Source organism: Protopterus annectens, chromosome 3.part0 (assembly GCF_019279795.1).
Source record: "Protopterus annectens isolate FY-2018-M chromosome 3.part0, PAN1.0, whole genome shotgun sequence".
Lineage (NCBI taxonomy): Eukaryota > Metazoa > Chordata > Ceratodontiformes > Protopteridae > Protopterus > Protopterus annectens.
Window position 1 is genome coordinate 1710117877 of NC_056731.1, and position 24166 is coordinate 1710142042.

Below are 24166 nucleotides of genomic sequence, written 5' to 3' on the forward strand. Positions count from 1 at the left end.
AAGAAAGGCTTTCTCTCCGACTGCCAGGTAGTATGAAATGCCTATGGCATTACATATAACATTTCCATGTGTTAGTAAAGCAGTTCCCATGACTCACACATATGGCACATCTGACCTATAACAATGGATTATACAGATGGACTTCCCCTAATATCTTCTACATCAGAGGTAGCACAAATGTATGATGCTGTGCTTGTTAAGAACTTGTGAGATGCCTGGGAATATCTCACAGTTACTGGAAGTCTGCCACGCACTGGTGAAGTTTTGGAACCAGACCATTCCTCCACGTGGGCCTATGATGTGGGGGATATGGGTGAGCGCTGCCATGGCAGTGCTGTAGACAGTGCCATTGTGTCATCAGACTGTGTTCTGTGCATGTCGCTGTTATTATTAGCCAGATGTGTGACCTGAAATATTAAGCATATGATGTTTTATTGTGCTGGTCCCTCCATTAGAAGAAACTGTCAAGGTATAATCCCATGACAGCTTTGGTAGCACTCACACATATGCCTATACACCCCCCCCCCCGTGGCATGCATAGTAGTACACAACATTATACATGCATAGCATAAGGAGACATTCACACTTTGACAGGCTAGTTGTTGCAGCTGCTGCCCAGAGCACCTGAAAGGGTAAATATGAAGTAGGTGCTTGATAAATTAACACCATCACACATGCAGCCAATGCACTCTACCATATATGCTTTTACTGAATAGTACTAAGCTGGTGAATCTCATACAGACACTATGGTGGTCATGGTTAGCCCAGCTTCTACAGCCAGGGTACCTCCATGTTGGAGGGTCAACTCCTCCTCCCCTGTCAGTGACTGCAGAAACTTTTCAATATGTGTGAGTCATTCTGAGTTGGTTTTCCACGCCATGGTAGGTATGTCCTTGGCAATATTCCATGCCTTTTCCTTTGCATGGAGTATTATACTTGTTACCCCTTGCCACATCTACTGTACTAACCTATTGTGGCTCCCCATAGCACTAACATCCTACACCACTCCCTGCCACAGCTATTCCTGAGACAACTTGTTTATAGCACCTTTGCCCAGAAGGCACCTGATGTATATGTGGTGACCTGCAGTAACATTTCTGTGTCCTGGGTAGTGAAACTTCCCAGCTGTTTTCTTTGTCAGAGGCCTGAGACAAACACTTTTAACCTGTACCTTACACATGCCAGTGAATGGTTGGGTCATGCAAACAGTGAACATTATCTTTCTATGGCTACTGGCTCCCTTCCTCCATTCTGCAGCTGATTGAGAGGTTCCTGAACTGTTCTGAACAGCCTCCTATGTAGAGTCTGATGTGATCTGCATGGCTTCTCTATACTCCTTCCTGCATCTGTTTATGGCCTCATGTACTGCTATGCACATCTAGCTAGACTCCCTCTAACATTGGGCATATTGCTACCCCTATGTTGGTCTTGACACTTGAGTCCTGTTCTTTTTTTAGTGCCCAATGCCCATGGTGTGCCCCATCATCAAAGCTGGGTGTGACAGTGTCATGCACCACAGCAGGACATAGCAGTGCTATGCCATTATGCTGTATTTGACTCCCACATATCACATGGTATCTATCCTATTATTATTATCTACCACAGGTATGGATTACAATGCTGGAGTACATTACTAGGTGGATTCTGATTTTTTCATCAAAGTGATACAAGAATCTGAAATAAACAACAGAAAAGTTAAAAATCTTAAAATCATCAGAAACATATAAAACAGTACTTTGTTCATGTGAGATAATGTCACACTGAGAAGAATCTATTGATTCCTGACTCTCTCTCATCTGAAAGGTCAGCTGGTATACTGCTGCCTAATAATATGTCAAATCATGTGATGAAGCTGTAGTCCAGCATTGGAAGTGGTTGGTCGGATTTTCTTAAGGTCGTTCCGACCAATTTCCAATGATTGGCTATTCTCTCGGATCTTCTCAAGGGTGGGTAATCCAAAAACTTACCCCCATTAATCAAATCAACACCAGAATCATGGTTAGGTGCTGCATCAGTGATCAAATGCTGACAAATTTGTCAATGGATCTACTGATAAGAGATATTTAATGCCTGAAGTTTTACCACTTCATTGCTGTCCAAGATAAAGGTAGGATTTATTTTCTTGCTGCTATGATGTTTCTCTTGGTTGTCTTTATGAGGTTTTTGCATGTCAGTCAAGCTCTGAAAATAATGGACTGGAAGGACTGAGATATTTGAAGGAGAGAATAATGAGATACTGCTGATGTACAGGATGTGATGAGTGAAATGCATCTTTATTCTTTGCCAGAGTAACATCCATTACCAATTTGTCATCTGTCACTGGAAAAGTGAATGAATTACTGACGAGAACAAATAAAACTGTCTTGGCTTAGTTTTAGTGGGTGGTTAATGATAGGTTAAGAGGATTACTGCCTTCTGCTCATGTGATGTCTTCAATATTAGGAGTGGCATGGTGAGCAAAGCCATGCAGATTCAGGACTGCTCCAACGTTGCCAGGTTACAATATTAGTTTAGCTCTGGCTTTGGACAGTGTAGTGGCAAACAAGGCTGATTAATGAGGAGTGAGGTATGTTATCCCAAAGTTTTCTCCAGTAAGAATGAGAAAACTAACTCTACGGTCTCAGGCAAATAATATCGGTTCTTCCATTCAATCTGCAGCACAAGATACTTAAACATTGGAGGCAGTTTATTCTTAGAGCTTAGTTTTCTGATCTCTATGATAATTCTTTTCTATATGATTTCATATGGACAGTCTTGAAATAATCTGGCTTGAGAGCCCATCAGCTGAAACAACTTCCCTTCTTTGATCGTTTGCCAAATTGTTAAATTTGAATAGCAGGGACTAGTTCTGTTTTACTAAAATTTCAGAAAGGTGAAAGTTTGCTGCATAAGAAGATAAAGACTATAAATCAGGGGATGAAGGTTCTTGTTTTTCATTGGAAGTGAGAGTAAACTGTTGGAAAAGCTTTAGGTATGTCATTTATAGTCAATTGTAGAAAGTGGACATAGTCATTAGTAAAGGTAGAGTGGTTTGATATTATTGATTCATTTTTGGGATTTGAAGAGTTACTTAATGTCCCTGTTAAGCATTTTATTTCTTTCCAAAACAAACTGGATCTAAACCAATTGGCTTCTTATCTGTTTAAATAATAGGATGCTTGTAGTATTTGTAGTAATTCTTGTTTCTTAATTCTCAAAAAAGTTTGGTATAGCTATGTATTCAGAGGATTCATTTTTCCATTGCTTACAGGCAAAATGTCTGGCTTTAATTTTGTTTTTCATATACACTATAACCCATGAGCAACTCTGTGATCCAAGCTGTCTTTGATAAGGGGGTACAGTGTGTCCTGAATCATGGTCAGTTTTATGTTTAAAAAGTGTTTAGCAGTGGTGAGGTCAGTCATGGCATGCAGAGGGTGATGAGATTTTGTAAAGTATTATTAGAGAAAAATCTTGCTTCAATTATTTGAGGTGGTACAAGCGTCTTATAATGGCATATACTTTACATTACAAAGTAACACATTTATTTTATAACACAATACTTACTGAAACAATCTATTTTCAATTTCATTTAGTAATATTGTTAATAAATGAATTACTGTTTATAGGTGAACTATATCATGTACTTTGTCTATGTACTGCACTGTTTGTACGGCATATATATGTAAACTATGGAGTTCCCCAGGCTTCTAATAAAAAATGAAGTCTGCTCATGGCACATACCATTGTGAGCATCTCAGGAATAAATGAATAACACATAAATACAAACTATACTTACAAAATTGTGCATGGTTCTTGGACTGGTCGTTTGAATCTTGCAGATGCAATAATTCTACTATGGGTTACTGGTTTTATCTGAAAGAACAAAATAATATGTTAACTTAAACACAAGTCTGATATTAATATGGATCTTTTTTGTACATTTTTTGTAGCATAAACAAAACCATAACATTTCTAAAATAATGAAAACTAAAGTAGTGTAATGGCTTATACACCTGAAATACAGCTTAGTTATTTAGAAGGATATGGGTTTAACATCTGACGAGAAAATGATTACATTCTAAAATGTGCAAAAGTCGAAGATCAGGAACTCTTACAATATATTTGAAAAGTAACATGCCTGTGATGTAAAGTATGAAATTCACACACACACACACACACACACACAAACACACACACACACACACACACACACACACACACACACACACACACACACACACACACACACACACACACACACACACACACACACACACACACTTGCACACAAACACAGTGTACAATTTCAGAGGGTTTGAGTGTTTGATGCATTGTCTCTCCCAAGGGATAAACTGAAGCATGTGCAGCAGATATATGGAAAAAAGTATGTTCCACACCAAAGGCTTATGTTTTACAGTATCAAAAGAAAGATAAGAACATAAGGAGGAAAGTTGTATTACATTTACAACTACTTTATCGTAGCTACTCCTTCAAAATTGTGCAAATTGTTAATAACCAGCGTCCTGTCTTGTGTTACTAAACAGAAATACTCTTGGCTGTTTCATGCCAGAGCCATGTAACTTTAGCTATTGTAATGGCACAAATGTGATACAGTACTTCAGCACTTGCACACAATGAACGAGTGTAGAGGTTCCAGTGGTACAGTACTTCAGCATTTACACACAATAAACGAGTTCAGAGGTTCCAATGGTACAGTACTTCAGCAGTTACACACGATGACTGAGTGCAGAGGTTCCAGTGGTACAGTACTTCAGCAATTACACACGATGAACAAGTGCAGAGGTTCCAATGGTATAGTACTTCAGCACTTACACACGATGAACAAGTGCAGAAGTTCCAGTGGTACAGTACTTCAGCACTTACACATGATAAATGAGTGCAGAGGTTCCAGTGGTATAGTACTTCAGCATTTACATGCAATGAATGAGTTCAGAGGCTCCAATGGTACAGTACTTCAGCAGTTACACACTATGAATGAGTGCAGAGGTTCCAGTGGTACAGTACTTCAGCAATTACACATGATGAATGAGTGCAGAGGTTCCAATGGTATAGTACTTCAGCATTTACATGCAATGAATGAGTTCAGAGGCTCCAATGGTACAGTACTTCAGCAGTTACACACTATGAATGAGTGCAGAGGTTCCAATGGTACAGTACTTCAGCAGTTACACACAATGAATGAGTGCAGAGGTTCTAATGGTACAGTACGATGAACGAGTGCAGAGGTTCCATGCCCAAACAACAAGATGTAGCCAGGCATGTGGATGTCTATACTGTGAATGTGTAATAAAGACAGCACATTCCTCAGTTACACTGTATACTTTCAGATTAAAAGCTCATTACTTGTACTTCCCAGTCAGTTCTTTAGCTAGCATAATGTCCTTCAAATTATAGACGAGGCATCTTCAGTACATCTAAGTGTTATAAGATATTTCTAATCCAGCAATATCACCTAATCTGAGCACCTTTACTCACTTTTTTAATCTTACTAGTAACACTCCCACTGACCCTCATGTGCAGGTTCCATTGTACCAGTCGTTACTTCTCACTCAGATAATCTTTTGCTTGGTATAGCTTCTCCTTCCAACTACTCACAGTGTCTAAACTCCTTCACTCCACTCAACCATCCTATCATTTCCAGTTATAATTTTCACACAGACAGCTCACGTTCTACATAAATCTACATGAGATTTATGTTGATTTTTTAAATAGTGTGCATTACACTTTAGCTACTCTTTATATTATCTTATAATGGTATTTAACAGATGTGCATGTTCATTATACTTGCTGCATATACATATATATATACACAAATATATATATATATATATATATATATATATATATATACACACACATATATATATATATATATATATATATATATATATATATATATATATAAAACACACACACACACACACACACACACACACACACACACATGTATCTGTTTAAATAAATCACTTTTGCCCTGATTTTTATTTATTTATCTGAAATTTGTTTCCTCTGGGTAGAGCACTAATCACAAGTGACCAATGTAGTTCTGATGTCCTTTGTATCCCCAGGCTAAGGCTGAAATTGGTCACTGTTTATTAGTGCCTTACCTGGGAGAAACAAATATTAAATAAACAAATAATTAAAAAATAAAAAATTGTGGCATAAATGATTTATTTAAACAAATGAGTATGTATTTAAACATTTAATCCTAATGCCCGATTAGTTTTATGGGCCTTAACATAATCAAATGTTTCCCTCGTAAAGTTCAATTTGAAGAACTGTTACATAAGAAAGAATGGGTATTATAAACACTGGTGCTTTATTCAAAACCAGGTCTTAATGAACTAAAAAAATATGATGGGTATAATATTTGCAACTGGGAGTATGTCAGTATGGTTTGTGATGTAAAATGCTTGCAACTAAGATTGTGTTGCTTGTTTTAATTTATATAAATGTGTGATTGCCTATGTAGTAAGTGATGGTTTAATAAAGATGTTTCTTGTTTAAAAAAGGCAGCAATTGAATAATAGATGTAATATTACTTAGATTATATGATATATAGCAATATATCTGAAGTATAATGTTTGTTATGTTAATATAGTTTGATTACTTTTATCATCATCTTCTTTTGGCTGTTCCCGTTAGAGGTCACCACAGCGGATCACCTGTTTCCATTTCTTCCTGTCCTCTGCATCTTGCTCTGTCACACCAACCACATGCATGTCCTCTCTCACCACATTCATAAACCTTATCTTAGGCCTTCCTCTTTTCCTGTTACCTCGTAGCTTCATCCTTAGCATCTTTTTCCCAATATACTCAGCATCCCTCCTCAGCACATGTCCAAACCAAATAATCGTGCCTCTCTGGCTTTGTCTCCAAACCTTCCAACCTGGGCTGATCCTCTAATATACTTATTCCTAATCCTGTCCACCCTTGTCACACCCAGTGCAAATCTTAACATCTTTAATTCTGCCACATCCAGTTCAAACTCCTGCCTTTTTGTCAATGCCACTGTCTCCAACCCATATAACATAGCTGGTCTGACTACGCTCTTGAAGACATTCCCTTTCACTCTTACAGGTACTCGTCTGTCACAAATCACTCCTAACACTCTTCTCCACCCACTCCATCCTGCCTGTACTCTCTTCTTCACCTCTCTTCCACACTCACCGTTACTCTAAACTATTGACACCAAGTATTTAAACTCATCCACCTTCACCACCTCTATTCCTTGCATCCTCACCATTCCTCTATCCTCCTTCTCATTCACACATATATAGTCTGTCTTAGTCCTGCTGACCTTTATTCCTCTTCTCTCTAGAGCATATCTCCATCTCTCCAGGGTCTCCTCCACATGTTCCCTACTCTCACTACAGATCACAATGTCATCTGCAAACATCATAGTCCACGGGGACTCCTGTCTGATCTCGTCTGTCAACCTGTCCATCACCATTGCAAATAAGAAAGGGCTCAGAGCTGATCCTTGATGTAACCCCACCTCCACCTTAAACGCATCCGTCACTCCCACTGCAGACCTCACCGCTGTCACACTACCCTTGTAAATATACTGTACCACTCTTACATACTTCTCTGACACTCTTGACTTCCTCATACAATACCACAACTCCTCTCTAGGCACCCTGTCATATGCTTTCTCTAAGTCTACAAAAACACAATGAACTCCTTCTGACATTCTCTGTACTTCTCCATCAACACTCTCAGAGCAAAGATCACATCTGTAGTGCTCTTTCCTGGCATGAAACCATATTGCTGATCACTAATCATCACGTCCCTTCTTAACCTTGCTTCCACTACTCTTTCCCATAACTTCATGCTGTGACTGATCAATTTAATCCCTCTGTAGTTACTACAGCTCTGCACATCACCCATATTCTTAAAAATCTGTACCAAAACACTTTTTCTCCATTCCTCAGGCATCCTCTCACTTTCTAAGATTTCATTAAACAATCTGGTTAAAAACTCCACTGCCATTTCACCTAAACACCTCCATGCTTCCACAGGTATGTCATCTGGGGCAACAGCCTTTCCATTCTTCATTCTCTTCATAGCTATCCTTACTTCCTCCTTGCTAATCCATTGTACTTCATGATTCACTATCCCCACATCATCCAACCTTCTCTCCCTCTCATTCTCTTCATTCATCAACCCCTCAAAGTACTCTTTCCATCTCCTCAACACACTCTGCTCGTTTGTATGTTTCCCTCATTATCCTTTATCACCTTTACCTGCTGCACATCTTTCCTAGCTCAGTCCCTCTGTCTAGCCAATCGGTACAGGTCCTTTTCTCCCTCCTTAGTGTCCAACCTTTCATACAACTCTTCATATGCCTTATCCTTAGCCTTTGGCACCTCTCTCTTTGCCATGCATCTTATCTCCTTATACTCCTGTCTACTTTCTTCATCTCTCTGACAATCCCACTTCTTCTTTGCCAACCTCTTTCTCTGTATACTCTCCTGTACTTCCTCATTATATGAATGTAAATTTGCATATGTCACAAGTGATTATTCAATAAAGGTATCTGAAAAAAAAACTTATGCTGGGTGATGATAGCTTTTATCCACTAGATGGGGTGAGAGAGTCCTAGATAATACTACGTTCATCTCACTGATTTTTTTAACCCACAAAACAGAGTATAAACTGAAGCAGCTACTGAGTGCGGTAGTAAAAAAACGTTCAATGAATTCTGTAATAATCTTGTAAGCTTACAATTTACTGTCAGAAAAAATACATATTGCATATCTCTCCACCACAGTTATATACAATTTATACAACAAGTTCAACAGACTTTTATGTTGTCTTATTTTTGTAAATAATAAAGTAACAATCTATACTTTGGAGAATCACATGCTGTTTTCTAGCTAAAGGCAACATGTGGGAAGAGCTAATACTCTAACAGAAAATGTAAATTTTATATCACCTGTATGTATGGACTTTTTGTTACGGTTTTCACATTAATTGGTTCACTAGAATTAGAAAGATCCAAATGAAATGGTTTGGATTGTCTCGCTGACACCATTTCATATTTTATTACTGCAGAAAGACTGGCAGACTCAACAAAAAAGTTCCTTATTAACTGAGTAAATAAACTGCTCTGAGACCATATTGAGCCATTACAAAGTCAAAAATGTAGATATTACATAGATATCAACAAAAACTTCACACAATGAATGTCACAACAAAATCAACATTTGTATTATAATGTTTTAAATAAAAAAACAATGTACTGCACAGAAACTGATCAAATATGGACAAAATGTCCATACTTAATGCCAACACAAATTATTCAAGATGTTGTACCAGTTTTGCAAGTATTCTTGATATAAAATTAATCAGACTATGGTAAAGATTATGATCACACATTTTATTCATAGTTAGAGCATAAGCGTCCCTATTTACTGGATCATGTCAAGTTTAAGTATCTGGGGATTTGGCTAGCTGGGATGGACTGTTGCTTAATTATTAAGGTTTCTTTTTTACAAGGAGTTAAACAAAACCAAAGCTAAGGCTATAACATGGAAGACAATAATTATGTGCACAGGTTTTAAACTACATGTAATTCAGTGGTCTATACTGCTGTTACATTTGAATGTTGGACAGCTCTCTTTGTTATTTCTCCCTGCTATGTTCTTGGGAACAGTCCAGAAACTGTTACAGAAATTTATTTGACAATAATAAACTTACAGTTTAATGGAAACGATTGATTATGCCACGAGAATCTTGTGAATTGAGAGTCCCAATTGTTAATAAGCATCTTTGAGCAAACCATACATGAATGCTGTATTCAGTACAGTTAGATGCATCTCAAGTAAATTGGAAATTGTTAGCCTAGAAGCAGAAGGTGATACATGAAGATTGGAATATGGTGCCCTATTGGTCAGTTTGGAGAAGTGAAACAGCAAAGCACACACTGAAGTTTCAGTTAAGTAAGGTAGCAAAAGTCTTGATTAAGCAAAAAACAGTTAAAAAGTGAGGAAAATAAGTTAGACCCCATACAGTATGATTTACCTGATAGGAATAACTGAATAGCAGTTAATTAATGGAGTAAAATGGGTTCCCTTTCAAGGTATGGGGACTTTTAATATAGTCAGGGGAAGTCATACAATAGGCTAAGGCTACACAAACATTCAAGTTTGTCAAAGTACACATATTTAGATTCATGAGATTAATAAGCAAACTTAAAAATGAAATGAGCTAGAGGTGAAGGTAATCAGATTTCCATATCGTTTCACTTTTTATAGTAACTAGATGGCCTGCTCTGTCTAACAACAGTAACGCAAGTAAAGCCTGTAAAGTAGTCCAGATAAAGAAAAAAAAGGACATCAGAAAATGTTAGACAAGACTTGGGGAGGCAGTTAGGGGTTGCAATAAGCCTAGAGGACTGGAAAATGATTTTCTTGAGACTGTAATATGCAGTAAAAGCCTAGAAAGTTCAGGATATCTGCATGCGTGTGATTCAATGGCTATTTTTATACCTCTTCTAAACTGAGGCATATGTTTTCAACAGTGGGTAATAATTGCAGGAGATGTGGTATAAATATGGTAAGAGACTCCCTATTGAAATGTTGGTATTCGAAATGCTGACAAACACACAAAAAAAAGATTGAAAATCCAACAGAAAAGAAAAGTGAATCTTCAACATTGCTCTTCTCCTTTAAACTTCTTCTTCTGTAGGTGGGCAAGTCCTCCACCCCCCCTAAAGTTATACGTACCAACTCTGAGATTGCCATGCCTCTGAGAAATGGGAATATTCCAAGAACTGGCAATCTCGGATTTGGTATATGCATGTCCATTTTTCTGACATTCAGTCTCCATGTTTCAGGACTCACTCCTGCTGGTCACACTATTTAAAAGGTTACCACAGTAGGAATCTCATTCTATACCTTTTGGTAGTCTTGTATTGGACAAAATTACAAGAAGACTCACCAAGACCTGTAGGTTGCAGTATTTATGAACAAGGTTAGATTAACATAGGAGCTATACACCAGGAGGCTTATTCCTCTAGAAGGCTGAGCATTACAAGAACATTCTTTATGAGTCTTACTGAAGTTTTCAGCAAAGAAGATCACAACTGACAGTTAGATCTGCTTTGACAGAATTGATTGCAGTAGCAGACTAGCTGAACAATCAGGAAAAATTGCATTATATGAGAAATTTAGACAGACGTTTATATATAACCCAGAGACTGACCATGCTATGGAATAGACTTCCCATACATGTCAAACAGAGCATCTCACTGGCCCTATTCAAGAGGAATCTTGATGAGTGGATGGGAAATAGAAAATTCACCCCGGGGATCACTCCAGTGGCTCTACTCGACAGAGGCACTGGGAACTAAAGTTGGGTGGCATGATGCCAGGGTAATCCTATGGACTAGACTTGTAAAGGCTCCAGAGCCATTAGCCTAGTACACACCTATGAACCTATAAATAAAAAATAGTTACATTAGAGGAACAAATCTCAATATGTTAAAAGAGTTAAATAATTGGTATTATGATACAGACATAGACTATAACCTGGAAGGAACACTGAGACTAGGAATACTAACAACTAAGTACTATTTAAATTAAAATTTCCATAGAAGTTGCTTTAATTAGACTTGCCATGCATCTGGTTAGAGTTTTAAAGAGTGAAAACTTGTATGAGCGAATGCTTTTATCTGGTTTAAAAAAAAGTGCAAGCTTGTGTGAGTGAACATTATTTTAAATAGAGTTTTTGCCTACACCCGTTGGTATGGAATCACATTATGGTAGGGTAAGGGAATTTGCCCTTACCCCACTGTTGTGTGATCTTAAAATTAGTATATATAAATAGCACGGGGGTGTGGGGGTGAAGACGGACAAGTTCCTCTGGGAAAAAAATTAATTTTATTTTTTCATATTTTGTTTGACTTTAGATTCACTCTAAAGTGATTGCTCTTTGAATATATATATATATATATATATATATATATATATATATATATATATATATATATATATGTGTGTGTGTGTGTGTGTATATATATATATATATATATATATATATATATATATATATATATATACATACAATGGGATATTTAATTGTATGACTTGAGGAAATAAAACATTAACAGCTCATTTGTTTGAAATTGTTGATTGTTTTTGAATTGTTTGGTTGTCATGGTTAAATAAAGTTTAAAAAAACAGAATACAAAACTTTTAAAGCAGGTGACCTACTTAAAATAAAATTAACAGTAATTAAATTATTCCCTATGTTTAATTTCACCTTATAAAACGATAAAAGAAGGGAAGCAAGTTATCACAATGGTCTCCATTAGTCAAACAGTAAACAACAAAAAAAAATAGTCCTCAGCATATTGCAGTTACAGAATAAACTCAAGGAATTAGGAAATTTTATGAAATCTACATTTTAATTTTGGTGATTTATATCTAAAATATATGACAGTCTTATACCATCAGAATGACAGTCCCTTATCAACTTACAGAATAACTAGGATATTGTGATGTGCTGGTGACAAGGGCGGGATGGGGTGTAGTTATTTGAGATGCCACAGCATATGAAGTGGAGTCATACAGTCAGTTAATAAATGGAATATACTATCTAAACCTTGTATTCGACTACCCTGACACAAAATTTATATTAGACATTGATACCTTTCTGAAACTTGTTATTGACGTCATTAGTTTCACAGGTGGCCCAGGAATTAAAGGACATAGGACCCAAGTTATAATATGTTTATTTATTCCAAAATTACATAAAGATCAAATAACTATACCAGGCATACCCACTGTATCTGGTCAGGGTTATTTAACAGAACGTCTTGCTGAATTTCCCACCATGTATCTAAAATGAAAAATGAAATGGGTCAGATTTTGGATACAGGATTTCACACAGTTTTTGTAGTTGATGCAGCATGTTCAGATTGTTTACTTCTGTTTTCTACTGTATTACAGTCATGACGGTTCTGCCCCACTCCATTCAGCCTTCACAATGCTCAGCTTTCAATCTGATACCCTACCCTACCCCAAATCCCACCCCCACGTACATTTATAATCTCACATTTCTTTTTCCCTCTCATCCAACTACTTTCCTTCCTGTACATCCTAGCCAATTGGCACACCCATCATCTTCACCACACTTCCTCCCCCTAGCTTGCTTCACTCCTTCTCTACTATAGCCTATCTTCATTCCAAACTAAACACACTTACTACAACCTATGCATTGCTCCTCCTTCCCTGAGCTCTCCCACAGCACTTAAATTACCTCTTCTGTCTATCACTTTACCTACCTATTCTTCCACACTAAAACCTGCCCTTCTAACCTACTCTTTACTCCCTGTCTGTCAGTCCTCCTTTCCTACCATCCCAAAACATTACTTCTTTCCTCCTTCTGCTTTCTCTTTTTACCTGTTATAAAACTAATTATCTTGCCCATTAACTTACCAACTACTCACTATCTAACATGGACAAACTTCACCCTGTCACAATAACACCTTATTTATTTAACCTGCCTAACCTTCTTATGCATACATTTAAACTACTTGACCCCCACCCACATATTCACAAAACTAGGCTTAAATACTTTACTAATAATTCAAAATTTAAAAATCCATACACACTGCAACACATCTCTAAAAATATATTCTTATGTGGAGATATTCACCCTAAACCTGGCCCCCACACCTCTCCAACTCATGGCATCATACCCATACCCCCACCATCACTCACGTTAAATCATCCACCAAGTTCTTAACTATTACCTCTTTGAATATTCCCAGCCTTCTTAACAAAGTCTGTGAATTTTACTCATAGATTGCCCACTACTCACTGAAACTTGGCTTAAACCTCAGATCATAGACACTGAAATTCTTCCTCTCAGGTGCAATAGCTTCTGCTCTGATAGGATCCATAAAATTAGGAGGTGTATCTATAATATATTCAAACCACCTTAACCTTTCCCCAATGTCCATATCACTCTCCAGCTTTCACCCTGCTGAATTCATACTAGCCAACTGCAAACTAAACAACCACAAAAAGCTTTGCATTGCTGGTTTATATATCCCCCTCTTTAGGAAATAACGTCCCCATTCTGGAACATGTTCTCTCCTGGATCTTCTACTAATTTTAAATGTAATAATAACACTAAGTGATGTCAACATCAACTGGCAAAGCTTGACCTCTGATTCTCCTACCTGTAGTATAAATCTCCATTGTTTCACACAACTAATTTCCACCACTACCCACTATGATAACTCCACCAATTCTACCTCTATCCTTGACTAAATCCTAGTATCCAATCCTGACCTCTAACATAACCCCAAATTTTGCCTGATTTTATCAGTGCCCACCTCCCGAGTGTTCAAAGTCTCTCTCTCTGTATTACATTAGGCAACACAAATATAAAGAGTGTCGCAGTCTCACTAACTTCAACAATGATGACTTAAACAATATACCAATAAATTGGTTCTTCCTCCATAACCTTACACTGGAGGATGTTTGTTCTGAAATTCAACTGCATTTTCCTGGATATTCTCAATTATTCCTCTCTCAACTTCTCCTTGCTCACTCCATTATTAGCAAACCTATTTCTTGCCCTGCCATGTCATCCCTCATCACTTACTATACTCGCTCACCCTGGAGTTCTGACCAGCTTTTGTTGGAAATCTACCACCTAAAAAGAAAGAAAGGCCAAAACCTATACAGCTACTCAGTAGCCTTGGCCTGGTACAAACATCTTCTAAGCATCAGAACTATACCAAATAATCTGAACTTTAAAAAAGCCTTAACAAAAAGACTACTTAACTCATGGCTCTGCTACTGACAACCTAGCCTAGCTCTCTAACCTATTTCTTTTCCTCTCTCTTTCACATCCTTACACTGTTCCCTCACACCTCACCTTCTACTTCTCTCTTCTACACTCCCTCTCTAACTACCTTATACTTTCACCATTCCTACTTCACTTCACCTGCCTTACTCCTTCATGTAATACCAGCTGTACATTAGTCTGATATTATAAAATTCTATTGTCTCCATATCTCTCAATTGTCCATATTGTTGCAGAATGCCCAGATTTTTGCCTCATGTTTTGGTCTGTTCCTCATAAAATGTGTGATTTTCTGGCAAATCACTGGGATGATCTGAGGATTGAAGTCACTAAATAATGATATACATTTGTGTTTCAGACTTTAAATCCTTCAGAAAAATGCATGTTAAGATAAATCCTGTTATTCTAGTATCATGTTTATAAGATCAATATTTAAAATGTGTCCCTATTTTTGGGACTTTGTCCTCCTCCCCATTCTGTGAGGCTTTTTCCAGATTTTGTGTGCCAAGAGGTTGAGAGGTATGATGTCTCTACAGATCTACATGCACATTCTTGTTTGCGCCTTCAAAACTATCACAGGTTAAAATCAACCTTAATGTATTATGTCCTTCTTATTCTAAATAGTTGCTGTCTTTTACTATGCATTGTATGCAGAGTTTTTCTGCATATAGTGTTTTCCTGTATGGAGCTTTTCTTCTCAGGCCTCTGCTGAAAAAGAGCAACTACCCAATCAGATATACCCTGGTTAACCAATGTCAAAATAAATAAATTAATAAATAGATGGTTTATGTGTACCTTGGATGTCAAGTCATAAGTCATTCTCCACTAGCATTCTCTGTTGGGAAAACCTCCAATACTGGAGTATAGGCTGGATAGATCTGATTTATACACTTTCCTACTCTGCCTAATTGAACATTTGCTTACTAAAATATGTTTTAGTTTAATCATGACTATTATTGGCTGGTGAAATATACAGTAATGGGTGCATCCTTTGCACTCATTTATGCTGACCTTTGTATGGAATATAGTTGATTTAGGATCTCAATCATAAAAACATTTGATACAGATATTTAGGTGACTGTTGGTTAATTTGGACATGTACTGTCACTGACTTGAAGGAGTTTGTTGCAAATGTAAATGTTGCTGTAGAGTGCCAAAAGCAAGTATTCCATTCTGGAATAGTTTAGTTACCAGGGGTGCTGTTTGTACTTTTCATACCACAATTTACCACACATAATTCCACAAAAACTCCCGGTTAGTAGTTACTACCTGCCAATTTTTACATATAATTCATAACACTCCCCAGTCTCAATTTTATATGATTAGGTGCATTTACTTTTTGAATAAGGATGATCAGGACTGTTGTATTTATATGACTATTCAATTTCTGAATAGATGATAGATTCTTATGTTTATAGGCTTTTACTAAGCTTAAGGCCAAAGGAGATATTTAAAAAGCTCAGCCATATCACACAATAATGTAGGAAACTAAAAATGTACTCTATTATAGAGACTTTCTCCAAATATCTAAAGTGAAAATTTATGAGTACCTATTCAATCAAGGTTGTTAGGGAAATACTATGCTTGACAGGCAAGGTTTGTCTATTCCAGAAATGGGGCACATGTTGGTTTAGGTGTCTGCCATGCCATTTGGTGATGTTTATGCTGTACTCTAGGTTTAGATCTCTAGCCTAGCATTTGCTTTACCACTCGTTCTGTTTAGGTGAAGGAGTTTAAAGAGTGCCAGGTTGTTCACAGTACAGAAGGCTAAGCAGAAATCACTTTCAGCAGTATGTATGACACTGAATAGAGGGATATGTTTTTTATTCAATAGAGTAGCTAAGGATACTTAGACCTGAGATATTTTTGTTGATGAAATGTTGAGGTCTCTCAGGCAGGTTTAGGCACTTAGCAAGGTACAAACCATATCCAATGACGGGCCTAATAAGGGATGAATACACTACACTATCACATATTTGAACCTTAATAAGACACCACAACGGATAAACTTGTTGCAAGTTAGAAATATTTTCTAACCACCACAGAGGCATGGTGGTTAAAGGAGAGCCTGTTGTCAACATACTTACCCAAATCCTTGATGACTGTGTCAAAATTAAGTGGAATGTCATCTTTATGGTAACTAGGAAACTGCACTCCATTTCTTGTTGTTGAAGGTAATCACATGATTAATACATCAAGCATTTGTTTGATTCAGCCCTTGCTGGAAAATCTCACTATCAGAAAGGGCAGTATAAAATAATAAATAAATAATCAAGGTACAGCTGCCAACAGTATAAACAACATAACATGTTTAATATGTAGTAAAACAGCAGCAAAGCCTTCAAGCATACAAGCTCTTCCTCAGCGCATCAATAAAACTTCAAATTAAAACACGTGTATATATACACAGGCCAGCTAATTAAAGAGATAACTAATTATACCCTCAACTTCTTAAACAAACATACACAACACTACATATATAATGTATGTATCTATGCCCGCAGTTAAAATGCCTTTAAAAAACATCTTAACAGACAGTTTAAAGCACCATTCTTTTCATTTTAAGGACTGGTTTTATACTATATTAACTGAATAGAGACCAAGATTATAGTTAGCTCTAAAGAAGTTAATACACATATACTCTGCCAGTTCTGTGGCTGTAATCAAATCACCATCACACTCATATAGATATATATATATATATATATATATATATATATATATATATATATATATATATATATATATATTGTAATAGCCTAAATTTAAAGGAATGGGTCTGTTCTGTAGAATATTTTTTTTTTTTATTTTATTTAACATTTGTTAACCGGGAAAGTGTGACTTGGAATAAATCCAATTTTCAGTGGAGGCCCAGGGAGAAACACTCTAAAGGCATGTCTTTGTAATTAATATGTTTAAACCTTGAATTAGTTTCTACTTTTCCTTCTAATTTCTGACCAATAAGATCGTATTCTATATCTTAACTTACAGTTTGTTTTCCCTATATAGAAACAGTTACATCGATCACAATTAGCAAAATATACAACATTCTACGTGTTACATGTTGCATAAGTTCTAAATATAAATTTCTGTCCATCTATCAGATGTACAAATTCACATTCTTTATTAATAAAGCTATAAAAACTACAATTATAGCAAGGTTTCATACCATATTTGACACCTAACTTCTTCTTTCCTTGTGATCACATAGTTCCTGCTTAAGGTTCATCTCCCTCTTATACACAGAACTTGGATTAGTACCTACATACTTAATTATGTCCTGATTAGAACACAGTATTGGCCAATTATACTTAACGATATTCTGAATCTGTGTAGTTTGTTGATTACATTTCATAATCTATCCCATCTGTCTGTTAGTATTATTGTCCATATTTCGTTGTAACCCTGACTTGTTTAAAAGATAAGGTTTATCATGATTATCTCTCTCGGAGGTTACAAACTCCATATTGTCTTCTAATAATGTATAATTTTATCCCCTTTCACAAAAATTATCAACCATTTCTGATGCAGCCTGAAAAATTGATCTACTTGTGTATTCAGACTACTAGCTCTTACTAGTTGGCTTTTAAATATCTCATTATATACATATTTGTGGTGCATATTACTTGAGTATAGATTCCTAGTTGTCTGAACTTCCTTTCTATACACTTTGGTATCTAATACCCCATTCTAAGACATAGAGTAATATCTAGGAAGTTAATCTCAACATTAATGTCATATCAAAAGTTAGATGTAGCTATGGATACGCCCGTCGCTAACACGTATGCAAACATAGTCCTGTCAGTTTGGGAAGACAAATTTGTATTTGATACTGGTCTACTACATAAAACACATCTACTTTTTATAGACAGTCTGCAAATGATGTATTTTCTGTTTGGCAAGGTAGTGAAGGAGCACTACATGAATTTGTATAAAACGTACAATGATCCACAGATTTTTCAACTTTTTCTGTTTTTTATTCTGATGTTGAGATTAACTTCCTAGATATTCCTCTATGTCTCAGAAATGGGGTATTATATACCAAAGTGTATAGGAAAGAAGTTCAGACAACTAGAGTACCACAACTGCCATTTTCCTCACCTTTGATCATAGCCAGTGGAGAGACTCAGGTAGAAGAATTGACAGAGGGATTTTGATAGTTGGGAGTTTTTTGTTTTTTTTTTGCTCCTCAACAGATATCCATAGTTATTGTCAGTACACATGTAAGTAGTGTTTTTAATTGGGAAGGGTACCAAAAGAACTTGGTCCAAATTGATTTCAGAATGGGGATGAGGGGGGATATTAGGGACAGAGGAGAGGGTGAGTGGATTAAAGTTGGAAGATAATTTGTCCACAAGAATATTACCAATGTCCTTGGGAGTCAGAGAAGGAGGTGCCAATGGAAAGTTCAGTACAGAGCTGTAGTTTACATTGAAGCTTCCTAATACAGTTGAAAAAGGCCTAAATTCATACATAGCCTTACATTTCCTAATGATAAGTTTGAGAAATTTACCGAATTTAAATCCCTTGTATAGGTTCATAGGTTCATAGGTAGGTACTAGGCTATCGGCCCAAGGGCCTAGGTAAGCCTAGCCAACAAGGTTCCCTGGCTTACGCCACCCAAGAAAGTTATTTTCCTGTGCCACTGTTGAGCAGAGACACAGAAGTGATCCCCGGAGTGTATTTCCTATTTCCCATCCACTCATCAAGATTTTTCTTGAAGAGTGCTAATGAAGAACTTTGCTTGACATAGATGGGTAGCCTGTTCCAGAGTATGGGAAGTCTCTGGGATAGGAATCTATCCCTCCAGCATGTCCTGTTTATTGTGGTGACAAGGTTTAGGTCCCTAGAGTGTGTAGCTCAGAGAGATTGAGATTTCTTTAGGTGTAGTATGTCCAACAGCTCTGGGTTTGACACAGCTTTATACGTTAGGCAGAGATCACCTCGGAGTAGGCGATATGCTACAGAGTAAAGCTGGAGTTTTTTGAATTTTATAATGATGAAGTGAACAACAATTAGTAATGGCCAAGTCAGGAGCTTTTTTATTATAGAGTTTGTTGATGAGGTGGTTCCACCAAACAGGTTTAGTTCTAAACTTGCCTTTATGCTTACAACTGACTCACATGGCTGCCCCAATGACTCTATCCAAGAGGGAGGGGTAAGATTCAGACTAATAAACAGCAGACTCAGTTACATGGATTGCTGAGACTATACCATTTGTGATTATTAATTAGATTTGCAAATAGTAAATAACTGTTTTTGCAGTAATTCCTAAATGTAGAAGAGTTATTAGAGTCACAAAGCATGTTTTCATAGAGAATATTAGAAAAAAACATGGTCAGATTTGATGGGGGGCAACAAGTTTGGTGGTGCAAGTTGAAGAAATGTTTGAGAAGACAAGATCGAGAAGATTAACATCTATGATGAGTAGCGGTACAATTTGTTGAAATGCAATGACATTTAAGAAATCCCTGTGCATTATTGTTATTTGTAGTAAGTACTTGCTAATTTATGTGCAGATACTTGAAGTAACCCATAAGAAAGGTATTTAGTTTGACTGTTAACTTATCTGATTGGTTAAAGTATTCTGCATGCTCTGAAGGGACATAGATAGATGGGGATATATAACTGAGTATAATGTTATACATTTTATTGAGTATAACTAGGAATTTAAACCAGTTCCAGATTTGTATCATGCAAAATATGGTGAAAGACAATGAGGTTACGATTAAATACCAATACCTCTCCACAACTGCGGGTTGGTCTAAATCCATGACAGGCATTGTGCCCTAAAATGCAGGGAGTACCTTCAAAGCAATGGAATAAGGTTTCTGAGATTACACAAATCATAATATCTTTGAGGTAAATAATGGCTTTCAGTTTAGAGATTTTGTTGTTTAGACTTCTGGAATTCAACAGTGGTATCTTGGTATTACCCAGTTTGGATTTAGTTATGTTGGGATACCCATCAGGTGAATTTAACATAAAAAGGCAATATATGGGTAGCAAATGTTTTAGCCAATAAAAAAAAAAAGAAAAACAAGTGGTGAAAGATGCAAACCATCCCTGAGAAAGGAGAATCTGTTGACCATTTTGCCTGATGCAGGCACAAACTGGATTCCACATAGAATGATACCAACTTACTAGCCAATCACTGAAGTCACTTATTTTATTCTTGCATTTAGGCATCATTCTTGATGGTAGTATGCTGCACAATAACAGGTCCTTGCTCGTTTCGCAGACATGAACACAGCACTCAACAATGTCTCTCTTACTTTCTTGCTCTCTCTCTCTACATCTCCCCATGGTGATGTGCCTAAGATTATGCATACGTATATGAGCAACAGTAACTGTATCTAGGGGGGTGCAGGGACCAATGGGCCCTAATGACATCCTTAAATCCTTGCACCAGAAAGACAGCTAACTGCCATCTTATCCTTTGCCAACTTGGTAGGTATCATGTCTCATTGTCCTACAATGGAATCATCGATACTAAGACATTTCTGAGATGTACTGCAGGCTTTTGGGACATTAAGGGTACAGGCTTGAAATACAGGTGACTCCCAGTAAGAGATGATGTGGGTGTGTTATTAGTATTTCTGCTACATGGCTGAGGAAAGGTAGTAGGATGTCTAGGATGCCTAGGAAACTTAGTCAAGGATTTCTTTACAAGCTCAGCATATGCAGAAGTAATGTTTTGGTGATATGATAATGCAGTGTTGCTCTGGTGCGGTTTACTGAAAGTAGATGAGAAGAGATTAGCCTCCATATTATTTAAACAGGTGCAGAGCCTTAGCTATCTCAGCTAGCACCCAAAACATTCCGCAATTTCGCACCCGTCAACTCTAAGTTGAGTTGCATAAAAAAAAAGTTCTGCTGTCTGATCTGGTGCTCCTCACATATTCTCTCCTAAGGACGAGTGCCTGGTCCTCTGTGCTTCTCATCTCAAAATGAGGAGAAAAAACAAGTATTCTTTTCAAAATTTTTAAAACTGAAGCAAACTGCTTGCTACAGCTTAGACAACGCACAAAGTGCTGAAGCACGAGCTTCAGTCCTGAACACAGAAGCTTTATCAGAATTCATTTCCTTACTGGTATTTGGAAATGCCAGTATTGAAATGAATGCTGATACTGCAATCTTTCCCCTAACACTTTGTGACCAGTTTGGCTGCCCACTTGGCCCCACCTTAGCCATGCTTCTGAATATGTGCATGTCTCACAGGCAGAACCAGTATGTGTTAGAAGTAGGTTGTCAGTAAACAAGAGGCAGTTGTTATTCCACCTCAGAAAACCAAGTGACAGTAGGGTGGCTTAAGATGAAGCAAGAGTGGGCTGAGATTCCATGGTTACAGGGAGCATTTGTTTTTTTTTTGTTTTTTTTTGGGGGGGGGGGGGCTAGTAATTGCAAAGATAGCTAATAGACTCAACATACTTCTTCTTCTTCTTTTGGCTGCTCCCGTCAGGGGTTGCCACAGCAGATCAACTGTTTCCATTTCTTCCTGTCCTCTGCATCTTGCTCTGTCACACCAACCACCTACATGTCCTCTCTCACCACATCCATAAACCTTATCTTAGGCCTTCCTCTTTTCCTGTTAACTGGCAGCTTCATCCTTAACATCTTTTTCCCAATATACTCTGCATCCCTCCTCAGCACATATCCAAACCAATGTAATCTTGCCTCTCTGGCTTTGTCTCCAAATCTTCCAACCTGGGCTGACCCTATAATATACTTATTCCTAATCCTGTCCATCCTCGTCACACCCAGTGCAAATCTTAACATCTTCAACTCTGCCACATCAAGCTCTGACTCCTGCCTTTTTGTCAATGCCACTGTCTCCAACCCATATAACATAGTTGGTCTCACTACCCTCTTGTAGACCTTCCCTTTCACTGTTACTGGTACTCGTCTGTCACAAATCACTCCTGACACTCTTCTCCACCCACTCCATCCTGCCTGTACTCTCTTCTTCACCTCTCTTCCACACTCACCATTACTCTGAACTGTTGATCCCAAGTATTTAAACTCATCCACCTTCGCCACCACCATCCTCACCATTCCTCTATCCTCCCTCTCATTCACACACATATATTCTGTCTTAATCCTACTGACCTTCATTCCTCTTCTCTCTAAAATCAGGGCAAAAAGGTAAAGGTTTAGGACACCTAATGTATAACCAGTTTAGTGACAATAATAAGTGGGAATCAGTTTTGAAAGAGATTTTGACTAAGGATTATGGGTCACAGTGTAGTTAACTGCAGGTATACAACATTTTTATTGCATAGAATACAATTCTGTACTTACTACATAGAACCAAAGAGAGAGGAATAGGAGACAACTATGTGATCAAATTGACATAAGGGATGGACATCTCAAAAGCTAATGAATTTAACAACACAACAGTAAAAGGGTGACAGGGTGGACACATTATTCCATACAGCACTCTTTCCTACATCAGAGGCTGTTTCAATGATGTTTTTCTGAAAAAAAACATAGAACATTTTCTTTTTCTTTAAATACAGGTAATTACTTTTTAAATTCTATAATGGTTAAGGTATTTACCTCACAGATAAGATGTACAAGGTTTGATACTCAAGGGAATTTGGGTAGGCTTAAAATGATCCACAAGGTCAGCTAGCCTAGTACTTACATGTGAATCCTACAACTCACTATTGGACACAGCTTTGTTGTCTACTAATCAGAACTTTTAATACTTTAATACAGTGCATTAACAATAAACATAGCAATCAAACAGGAAATAAGATAAGGCACAATATAAGGAAAATAAAGCAAGATGATTACCTTTCTTTCATAGCAGTCACATCTACTGCATCTATTTGATACTGTCAGATGCTATTAGTAAAGTTAAAAAGCAAATATGAAAAAAAACAGGTTTGAACTTATGTCCTACAGGGTACTCAAATGTGATACAGTAAATTGTATGTGTTTAGTACAACCTATTGAAGTAACACTCCTAAATTTCAGAATTTGTTATATAAAATTAGATAATTTTACAAGCAAATAAGGAAGATTCCTAATATATGTTGATTTACATATAGAAAGGGTAGGATTCTAGCACAATTTATATGTAGTTTCAAGAAAGATATTGCATAAATTTGAAACAAAAAATACAGATGGGTACCATACTGAAAATCAGCTCACCTTGTGGGCATTGTTCTTTATATCAGCATATTATCAAGTACAGTTCACCTGCACTAACACACAAAAGACTGTTAATACTGAACAGCTTTTTACCTGATGCAGTGATTTAGTTATTTATTTAGCTACTTGTTCACGTTCTCCATTTTACGTGGGTAATGCATCATGCATGTTTAAATCA

The 24166-nt window shown here is 37.0% G+C and overlaps 1 protein-coding gene across 2 annotated transcripts in view; it reads right to left on the reverse strand.

Annotated features, from left to right (window-relative positions):
• DCDC2 (doublecortin domain containing 2) overlaps window positions 1-24166 on the reverse strand; it is a 1207165-nt gene that overhangs the window by 585384 nt on the left and 597615 nt on the right. For both annotated transcript variants that reach the window (XM_044065744.1, XM_044065743.1), the window contains exon 3: window positions 3779-3855. In XM_044065744.1, coding sequence (XP_043921679.1) covers window positions 3779-3855 — 77 coding nt within the window. The remainder of the gene's footprint in view (window positions 1-3778; window positions 3856-24166) is intronic.